Here is a 10858-nt window from a genome sequence, read left to right as displayed (position 1 = left end):
ATTTAAACGGCTGCGTTGTGACATTAATTGGGACAGTCATTTATTCGTTTTGTGTATCCTGAGCTGAGCTAGTGCCTGTCCTCCTGGCCCTTTCTGAACTTGCAGATGTAACAATGGCAGATATTTTGAAAAGTCATTAGATAGCTGTTTTGAAAAGTCATTAGATACGCATCATATTCTGCCCACCTTACTCAAATTGAGCGGAAAATAGATCTTAAAGAATAATTGCCAGTCCCGCCATCAACCTACTCTGGTATTGCAGAGTGGGGGAGAGCTGCAGATTGAACGAGTCATGCAGCAGTTTTGCTTGACAGGCTGCAGGTGGTCCTCTGCTTTGTGTGTGTCCTTAATGGTCCCACCCCCTTAGCTGATACTATATGATAGGGCCAACTATGCGGTCCTTAGTCTAAAAGCCTTCTAATCTACCTTTGATCTCCGCCACATCTCTTTCTGCTTGCATATGTGCTGTTAGCTGCCCTGGCCCAAGCAGTGGCTTCTTGCAAGGTTTCCTTATGCCCCAGATTCTGGCTTAAGGCATCTTTGGGGCCATTTCTGTGGTTCAGTAACCCCTTGCTCTTGGAACTACAACTGTGTTAGTGGGCTTAAACCCCTCCTCCACAAGGGGGATATCCTTAAAAAAAATCACGGAGGACCTTGGACTACGTAGGTGTCTGATTCTTGTGGGCAGTCTTTTAGAAACAATATAAAATAATTAGTGATGAGTGGGACACAGGGCCCTTCTTAACAGAATTTATTTTGAAACATATCTGCAGCAATTGCAATAAATTAAAACATTTGAGTGGTTGTCTCAAGGGGTGGTAGGGGTAGTTAAAAGGGCAAATCCATCTCCATCACACCTGCAGACACTTAATGGGGAGTAAGACCCATTGAATTCAGTGATGTTTGCTTCCAAGTAAAAGGATTAGCATCACATCTCAAACAGCGACCACACCTGTCACCTCTTGGGCGGCTGTTTACAAAGAGGAATCCTAGTGCATTTCAGAGTTCATTTTGTCCTGAAATATGTACAGATTGTTTGTAGCCGCGATAGCAATGATGTTCTCTGTTGGGTGCCATGCCGTGTGCAGTATCTTCTTGGTAAAGTCCAAGCTGTCAACACTGATGTCGTCTTTCCTCCTCTTGCCTCCGACACACACCCGCCGAGGTTTGAGAATTGCTCGGGGTTTGCTACTCTCTCGGGAGGCCTCCAGCGTAACATCTCGCTTAGTGTTCCGGTCAAACATTCGGAAGAAATTGTTATATGCTCCTGTCATTATGACACTGCAGAGGAAGGAAAATGGGAAACGTCACGAACGAAGAGCACAACGCAGGAGCCATTGAAATCAGTGTTGGAATTATTCTTAACATCATTTGAAGATGGCTTTCATTATTTTAACCATGTTTGTTGCCCTAAGTTCCTTTGAGAGGCAGGGTGGGGGATATAAAATCAATAACTATATGAATAGATAATACAGTATGTGGAGTTTTCTTGCTTCCCAGCGCCACTCTGCTCCCCCCCCCCCCCACTGAAGGGAGCAGCAATATATTTCAGACTTTCCAAACATCTCTTAGAGCAAGAAATATTCCTTTTTATAATCTAGTACATCAGAGAAGCCTTTCCCCTAGGCATCAGCTATAATGGCGTTCTTGACTGGCTCCTCTCATCTTATCAAAGTAGCATTGTATGGTAAACAAGACAGTTGGGTGGCTATATTACCTGTCAGATCCATTCCACGCACATTCAAACTTGTCAAAGATGCAATCATTTTCATAAAGGGAACACAGCTTGCTTCTAAGGTAGTCATGAACCTGTTTAGTGAGCAAAAAGCAGCTTTTATTTCAAGGTTAGACCTTCTATTTTCCCATTTGCCCTCAAAGAACACCACTACCAAGAGCTCTTGGTGGAATCAGCTTTTTACATGTTGTCGGTAAACAAGCATTGATAATAAAATTAAGAGAACAGAACATCTTTCTTGAAGTAACTTTATTGATATCTCTCAACCTGCTTTGGGCCCACTATTAGGAATTACATATGCTTTCATTCAGCTTGGTCTTCCAGGCTGGCTACAGCCCTGAACTGAAGACTCTCCCTTACATACAGTGATCCTCTGACACTTAAAAAAAATAAAAAATATTTTGAGCACAACTGAGCCAAAGTCAATCCCACTGAGTTAGATGGGACAAAATTATATATGCGATTAAGCACTTTGGGGCGTGATCCTATTCTTGTCTGCTCAGAAGAAGGGCCCATTGAGTTCAGTGGGGCTTGCTCCCAGGCAATTGATAGGAATATCTTAGTTTTAAAGACTGTGAGCTTATTTCTGTTTTGAAGCAATGGCCCTAGCAGCAAACCTGACATTGCTGATTAATTTATTTTGTTTCTCTTCAACATTTAAAATGAATTTCTTTTAAAAACAACGAGGGCACATTTTGGATATTTTTTAAAGACTCTTCATAGATTTACAGACCTAAATTAATATTATAATCTTTGAACCAACTTTCCATTATTTGAGGAAAATTTGCACATAACTTAAACCAGTACTACATAAAAAAGCCAGAACCCGTATCCTTTCTGAACTATATTTAATTTATTTGAGATGTGACACTAGTTTCCCTGAAAGAGACTTCTGTAGTAAGCTGAATTACGTAGCTCAATGTCCTTGCCATCCCTGCTTCAGAGGTGAAATTAGAAGAGGTCTGTGCTCAGTTTCAATGTAATGGCACAACCACTCCTGTTATGTGGGCTTTACTCCTAGGAAAGTGGCTACAGGATTTCAGCCCAAATTCCTAGGGAAAGGGGCAATGTGAAGTGCAGCTTCCACTGCAGTTTGCTGCTGCTTATCTCAATAGCCATGTTCTCCCACACAAAACACTCGCAATAGCAGCTCTCTCGGCTTGTCTGCACTTCCACTTGTCACATGCCTAGAAAGCAGTTTTCCATTTGCCCTGCTGCTTTCCCCGAGAAAACCTGCTCTTTACTGCTGAATCAGAACAAACATTAATCTGCAGGAAAACCAACGGACGTTTGCTCCACTTCAGCAGTAAAGAGCAGGTTTCCTCCAAGGGGAAGTGGTAGGACAAGCAAAAGTGTGGATGAGCCCAAAGCCCCTATTGCTTGCATGGTTCTCAAAGAGTTTCTATGTATTTCAAGCTCTACTGGCATTTTTCCAGGCTTGGCTTAACAGACGAGAGGAGACTGAAGTAAGTTAGCATCCCAGGGAGCTGAAGGACATCACAGGTGCAGTTTAAACAGCAACAGCAACAAAGAAGCATTAGGTTTAGGATTAAAAAGATAGTATTGGATATATGATGGAGTTTAATGACAGGCACATTCACAACTCCTACCCATGTTCCAGAGGATTCATTTGCCTCTTGCATGGGAGTGATGGGAAAATTGCAAAATCTGTCAGTTAGCTTTCCTTCTCAGTGGCTCTGAATCATTATAAATTCTTTATGTAACCCCCTTCTGTTTATTTAACGTTTTATATAGCAGTTGTAGCGACTTATTTTTAAGTAATGTCAGAAGTAGCACTGACTTTTGTCCCTGGAAGAGTTTACTGCTACCACATCCCTTCCTTTAAAAATACCGTATTTTTCACTCTATAGGACACACCGGACCTTAGGACGCACCTTGTTTTAGACGGGAAGAACAAGAAAAAAAATTCTCCCCCTCTCTGCTCAGCGCCCCTTCAGTGAAGTGGCAAGAGAAATGGAGCCCCTTACATTTCTCCTCCCGCTTCGCTGAAGGGGCGCTGCGCAAAGAGGGGGAGATTTTTTTTCTTGTTCTCCCCCTCTAAAACAAGGTGCGTTCTGTGCGTTCAACTGTGCTGCCCCCCGAGCTTGTGGGGCTGGCGGTGGGGGGAAGCGCTGCTTTCCCCCACCGCCAGCCTCAAAGATCCCTGAAGCCTTCGGAGTGCAGCAAGACTCTCCTGGCTTCAGCGAAAGGAACCTGAAGCCTCCGGAATGCAGCGGGAACTCGTGCTGAGCTCCGAAGGTTTCAGACGGCTATCCCTGAAGCCTGGAGAGCAAGAGGAGTCGGTGTGCACCGCCCCCTCTCGCTCTCCAGGTTTCAGCAAAAGCAACGCGTAGCCTCCGGAGCGTGGAGGGAGCACTCCCTCTGCGCTTTGGAGGCTTTGCGTTGCTATCGCTGAAGCCAAGGAGCCTGCATTTGCTCCATAGGATGCACACCATAGAGCGAAAAATATGGTATTCTCTTACGTGTCAAAGGTAATCCATCTCTGTATCTGTTGCAAAGTTTGAGAAGATTTTATCCTAGACTGCCATTTATTAGACCATCATGGTCAAATAAAAGCAACAAACACTTACCTGGTATATCTCTACTGGCACTGTTTCCATGTTCAGATCCCAAACCTTGACAGTGAGGTAATCTCTCGCTAGCATATATCGCCCACTGTGGCTAAATTTGACATCAGACACAGAAGAAATAATTTCAGAGAAAAACGAGCGGCTACTGGGGTCTTCAGGCTCTTCAAAAACTGATGAAGTGAAACAAAGAGAAAAATATGCCTATTAAGAAGTACACATCACTTATTTTGCCATGGCAATTTCAAATTAATCAGAATATTACATTGTAATTTCTTACTGATTTTAAAAATCTGTTATCCACCTTGAACTTCTAAAAAAAAAAGGCACAATAAAGGTCTTTTTAAAATGTATTTTTAATAGCTGGCTCAAATAACAAATACAGCTCTGCTAACTCAAAACAAGACATATATCTATATGTAAAACTGACTTAATGTTTAAAACGCTAACATTTCACACAGTGCCTCCAAGGTGCCTAATCACTGCCTAGATTCTGGCTTTTTTTTACTTATTTGTTTCATTGCAAAGTAACTCAGACCAGTTTACAAAATGATAAATCATTAAAACCAGGGGTTGGGGGGAGAACCCTACTTTAAAACATACAAAAGTTAAAATATCAAAATAGATTAAAATTAACCCAACTTTCTAAGCATCTGCTTAGGCTTGTCTAGACAAGAATGTTTTTCGCAGGCCCTGAAAAAGAGTTCAGTGAAGGCTCCTGCTTGGTATCAATAGGCAGGGAGTTCCGCAGTGTAGGTGCTACCATTAAACAAGTACTTACAAAGGCAGAAAGTGTATTATGAGGCACCTGTAGAAGTGCCATTTTCTCCAGTCAAATTGGTCAAGTGGGTACATGTGAGGGAAAGCAATCTTTTAGGTAAACTGACCCAAGTTGTTAAGGGCTGTATATACTAATAGTAAAACCTTGAACTTGGCCCAGTAGCAAATGGGCAGATCTCTGAGCATGGATGTTACATGCTGGAGAGGCCTCACTCCTGTCAGCAATCGTGCTGCAGCATCCTGCACTCACTGCAGCCTCCAGATCAAGCGCAAGAGAAGCCCCACATAGAACGCACTGCAGGAACCCCAGTCTTGAAGTGACCAGCGCATAGACTACTGTGGCAAGGCTTTCCTGGTCCAGGAATGGCTGTAGCTGTCAAACCAGCTCCTGCTGGTCAAAGGCGCTTCCAGCCACTGAGGCTCCCTGAGCCTCCAGGCGTGCAGGGAGTGCGTGCAGGAGCCAGGCCCTGCGACTGGTAGGGCTTCGCAGGACTGGGGCCTTCCTAAGTTTGTTCTCAAGAGGCAAGGTGCAGCCACACAGGTGAGGCCGACTGGTAACTCACAGCACCTGGTGGCAAGAGCTGGGAAGGGATATAAGGTCAGCATTTCCCTTTGGCTCTTTGCCACAGTAACATGCTTCCTGCCTTGCCGCATTTGGCTCTTTGACTCCTTGCTTCCTGATCCTCGGACCCTTGGCTTCTGGACTCCCAGTTCTCTGACCCTTGGCTTCCTGACTCCTGGCTTCCAGACTCTCATTCCTCCTCCCACCCCGCCGTCTTGCCCCCGGTCCCGACGTCCTCCGCCAGGACTTCGACTGCCCGTAAACCGGACCATGACATGGACCCAGAAGCACTCCCAACTGCAAAGCTGCTCCTTCAGTGGGAGTGCAATTCCATCCAGGGTAGGTAATGGGCCAATTTCTCGGAGATGGGAGCTACTCACCCACCGTGCCTCCATCATGCCAGAATTCAAGCTCAGCTTGTGTTCCTCGTCCATTTCACCCCTGTGCCCCATCGGGGGGAAGGGGGTCAGATCTGACATGACACAAGGGCTTTAAGGCAGCCCTCACACTCCAAGGCGATCCTCTAGTTTTCTGGGTTGCTTGAACTAAGCATGATTCAACTCCCACTCATCATGCTGAGAACAGTCTCACCTATAGCCAATGCAGGATTTGCCGTATTTTTCGCTCTATAAGACGCACTTTTTCCCCTCTTAAAAAGTAAGGGGAAACGTGTGTGCGTCTTATGGGAGCGAATGCAGGCTGCGCAGCTATCCCAGAAGCCAGAACAGCAACTTGCTGTTCTGGCTTCTGGGATTCAGAACATGTTTTTTGTTTTCTTCCTCCAAAAACTAGGTGCGTCTTATGGTCTGATGCGTCTTAGAGCGAAAAATAGGGTAATCCTGTCCTCCTGCCCCAGTGATGTTGGGTGTTGGGCAGGTGGCTGTGGCGAGGGGGGGCGGAATGGTCATGGCGCTTATTGGTGAGCCATCTCTACTTCTAATGAGTGCATAAACAATAACCTCCAGATTCAAGTCTGCCACATGCAGACGTCAACATTTTTAAAATGAAAATCTCACCCGGTAACTTACGTTTAAAATGCTTGTCACAGAGCGCTGATGCCCTCATGTCACAAAGTCTCAAAGACCCTTTGCTACTGCTGTAAACAAAGAGATTGCAGTGGTGAGGATGGAATTCAGATGCAGTAATAACTTCTGTCAAATCCTCCATGTTGGCTGGCTTTATATCTACAATGTCTGAGTGGAAATATTTAGTAAGGAACATGTTCAGAGATAAACTGTTATTCTCTACCATCTTTTCATGTATGCTACATTACTGATTTCTCATTGAAAAAGCTACTGAATTACAGCCAGGAAGCTAAAAATACCTTTTACTAGCTAATCATAGCGGCTATGTACATTTTATTAGTCAAAACCACTTGTTCTGCTAAGCTGTTGAGGATGCAATTGATGCAGTTATGGGACTGACAGTGAAATCTGAGAGTTTGAAAAAAATCTCCATTAAAACCCGTTAAAAAGTGGAGGGAAAACTGGGCCTTTTATGCATCAAGTATTGCCTTGGCAACCAGGCTGAAATGCACCCCTCCAATGTTCAGATAAATATGATTTTGTCTGTGAAGTAGTGATCCAAGTTCTGTTTGGGGGTTTTGAAGTCCACAATCAGCCTCTTTGAAAGAACTCCTGGGCTGATTCAGACTCAGCAGGAATCTCCTACCACTGCCGTAGGCGCCAGCACTTATCCCATTATTTGCTAATATATATCTGCCATAATCTGTGTGTGACAATGAGAAGAACTATCATTGCACTTTGTCATAACCTTTTGCTACTGCTTTATGAGCTTCAACATCCTTGAGAAATGTAGTTTTTCAAACATTATGGGTCCTTAATAAGACCACATCAGCAACCTATTTTGTATTTTTGTAGGGATTTAATTCATTGACCAATTTAGTTATATCTTTCTAACCTTAATCCAGTTTATAGCACCTGCCAGGAGAAAGCTACATTAACTCTTCTGCTGGCCTAGACTTCTAGAGAGAATTGCTGATTTGTCAATTTGGCCATAACCGTCAGACACTATCTACTAGATATTTTAGAAAATAGTTTGCCTGCTTGGTTGTTCTCTGTGACTTTGGATGCCTCTTTGAGATATTGCCACCAAATTTGTCTCGGGGGTTCCCAGAGTGGAGGCAATGATCTTTGCTGATGCTTGGACACCAGGCACCATTTTGAAACAAGATGGCAGACCAAAATGTGAGTTTGGTGGGACTTTACCTGTTTTCTACCACAGCATAGGTTTGGCCTTCTCTCTATATCATCATCAAACTTGGAACAAGGGTTCCCAAGGTAACGTGGCAGACTTTGTCACCATTTGGACACTGGATGTCATTTTTAATCAAGATGGTGGACCTAAACGTCATTTTGGCATGACTGCCCATTTTTTTATACAAGGTCAGCTGCTTCTTGAGATATTATCCACTGCTAGCTAAATTCTGGGGGAAATGGAATGGTGTTTTGTGAGATGGGGAGGGTGTCACCATAAGCAGTGCCATGAGGTGTACTGAGACTGTGGCCTTGGTGGCAGGCTCCTAGGGTGGCACTGCCACTGTCTCATGACTTTGGGCACCTGCCACTTACCATGGCAGAGCCTTTACCACCTCCTGCTCCTCCAATGTGGTGGCTGCGCTCTGCCACAATGGCCAAGTCCTCCTGTGCTGTCCTGGAGGTGGCCAGGGGAAGCCCTGGCGTGCTGGAGGCAGCTGGGGGTCATGGCCTTGGTTGGGCAGCAGAGGAGGCAGCAGGCACCCATTTGTGGCAAGCAGCGGGTGCCTGGTGGTGGCAGGGGGCAAAAATCAAGAGGGGGGACAGGGGGAAGCACTGGTGATTTTGCCTCAAGTGTCAAAATCTCTTGAGCTGGCCCTGACAAGAGGGTTAGTAGTGAAAAAGACTTGATATCTCATTGTACTTTCCAGCAGAGAGTGGATATTCAGGTGGGGTCAGGGGTGCCAATGGGGGCGGGGAGCTAAGGGCCCCCCAAATTTTCAAGGATGGGGCCGGGCCCCCTCAAAATTTCACGGCAGCTGTGCGCACACACCGTGTGATGCACTCGTGTGTGAGTGACGTCAGCATGCCCTGCAGCATGTGCGCACAGTGTATGCACATAGCATGGCCCTGCCCCTTCAGTCATGGGGGCGAGGGGGCGTGCTTGAGTGGGGGTGGTAATGCAGAAGTCTCCAGGCGTCGTCATTATTGCTTTGTTTGCTTAGTACATTAGTTACAAACCAGCCAGAGACTGAGATGTCCGAAATGCATTGAAACAAAAAACTGTAGTAGCTGACTAGTGCGTGTAACCATGAGAAAGGATACTGAAGCTTCGATCTGTAATTCCTAAATGCCAGAGATTAATCCTAAGATCATCTGCTGACATGTATGTCTCACAGTCACTGTTGACAGAAATTGAATTGACATGATAGGTATGGCCATTAGCAAAAATTCTTCTGGGGCTGACTTCTACCATCAAGTCCGTGGGTTTCAGTACAGGCACCTACATAAAAAAGTAATGGAGAAATGTGTTTTAAACAACATTTCAAACTTGGAGCTGTTCATAGATTTGTGAATTGTGAGTTGAACTTGGTATATTTTAAAACATTTGACACTACTTGAGAACTTCTCAAAATATACATACAACATGCAAGACAATATTACACAATACATAAACCTTTAAAAAAAAAAATCCAAGTATGAACACGCATTTGAATCATAATGCCAATTGTATTTAGCTTGCTCAAATGAACAAGTCACCTTGACAAATTCAAGGATTCTCACTTGGATTTTTTTCCACTGCAGTTGTAAACAACTTGACGGGATATAAAGGTAAAAGTAAAGGGACCCCTGACCGTTAGGTCCAGTCGTGATCGACTCTGGGGTTGCGGCGCTCATCTCGTTTTATTAGCCGAGGGAGCTGGCATACAGCTTCCAGGTCATGTAGCCAGCATGACTAAGCCATTTCTGGCGAACCAGAGCAGCGCACAGAAACGCCGTTTACCTTCCCACCGGAGCGGTACCTATTTATCTACTTGCACTTTGACGTGCTTTCGAACTGCTAGGTTGGCAGGAGCAGGGACTGAGCAACAGGAGCTCACCCCGTCGCAGGGATTCGAACCGCCGACCTTCTGATCGGCAAGATAATGAGTAAATTACTATGTTGTATATTGGCTACCCACTACATTGCAACACAAGATAACAATTTCTTGAGTAATGCAATAAATACTGTACTATGTCTGTTTCTTACAGGAATATGACGACACCTGCTAGTCAAATCTGTGGAAAGCATCTGTTGAAATCTTAATTCTGTAAAAACTTTTATCAGTTGTTGGTAGGTAATGTTAGAGAAATATCTCTGAATTTGATGGCCCTTTTTTAATGGCAACATACCACTGAGAGGAGTGGTTTTTATTAAGGTCGTTAATCACTTCCTTATCCCAGGATAAACTGAATTTTCTAATTCGCTGAATACATGTTCATTTTGCCCTGGCAGATCTTTGCCCATCCCCCCACAATCTCACTTATTCATACCAACTCTTCTTTGGGAGTCTTGAGCTGCCCATTTCATTCAGTCTGCACCAATACTGGATCAACTTGCTGTTACAGATAGGTAGCCGTGTTGGTCTGCCATAGTCAAAACAAAATAAAAAAATTCCTTCCAGTAGCACCTTAAAGACCAACTAAGTTAGTTCTTGGTATGAGCTTTCGTGTGCATGCACACTTCTTCAGATACACTCTGAAGAAGTATCTGAAGAAGTGTGCATGCACACGAAAGTTCATACCAAGAACTAACTTAGTTGGTCTTTAAGGTGCTACTGGAAGGATTTTTTTTATTTTGTTTTGGATCAACTTGCTATAACTCCTGACTCAGAAGAGGGCACAGCGGTCTCTGTTCTCAAAGCTGCTGGTGTATTCAGGATTAAAGGAAGTAGTTTTCTCAAGAACCCATTCTGAAGTATTTCCAATGAAGTGACACTGCCTTCACTCCAGATCTTGCACCAAAACACCTTTGAGCAACTGCTTTTCCTACAAATATGTTTTAGAACAGACTCCACCAATCGGCCGCCTTCAGAAATAAAAGCTGTTAACGTCCATTGTCTAGTTCTGCATACCGTCATTTTGACGGCTTATATAAAAGAGCTACACTGCTCAACAGCAGAGACATGCACGGTGCACTTATGCTTTCTGTGTCCTT

The 10858-nt window shown here is 44.3% G+C and overlaps 1 protein-coding gene across 5 annotated transcripts in view; it reads right to left on the bottom strand.

Moving 5' to 3' along the window:
• Positions 1–736: 736 nt before the first annotated feature.
• PPP2R2C (protein phosphatase 2 regulatory subunit Bgamma) overlaps positions 737–10858 on the bottom strand; it is a 43458-nt gene continuing 33336 nt past the window's right edge. For all 5 annotated transcript variants that reach the window (XM_081876385.1, XM_081876387.1, XM_081876383.1 and 2 more), the window contains 5 exons: positions 8986–9163; positions 6694–6858; positions 4327–4496; positions 1718–1809; positions 737–1281 (listed from right to left, as the gene is read on the bottom strand). In XM_081876385.1, coding sequence (XP_081732511.1) covers positions 990–1281; positions 1718–1809; positions 4327–4496; positions 6694–6858; positions 8986–9163 — 897 coding nt within the window. In that variant the 3' untranslated portion in view covers positions 737–989. The remainder of the gene's footprint in view (positions 1282–1717; positions 1810–4326; positions 4497–6693; positions 6859–8985; positions 9164–10858) is intronic.

Source organism: Podarcis erhardii (genome assembly GCF_964252035.2).
Source record: "Podarcis erhardii genome assembly, chromosome: 9".
NCBI classification, from domain to species: domain Eukaryota; kingdom Metazoa; phylum Chordata; class Lepidosauria; order Squamata; family Lacertidae; genus Podarcis; species Podarcis erhardii.
The sequence above is the reverse complement of the archived record's forward strand: the minus strand, read 5'-3'. Positions and strand labels throughout refer to the sequence as shown.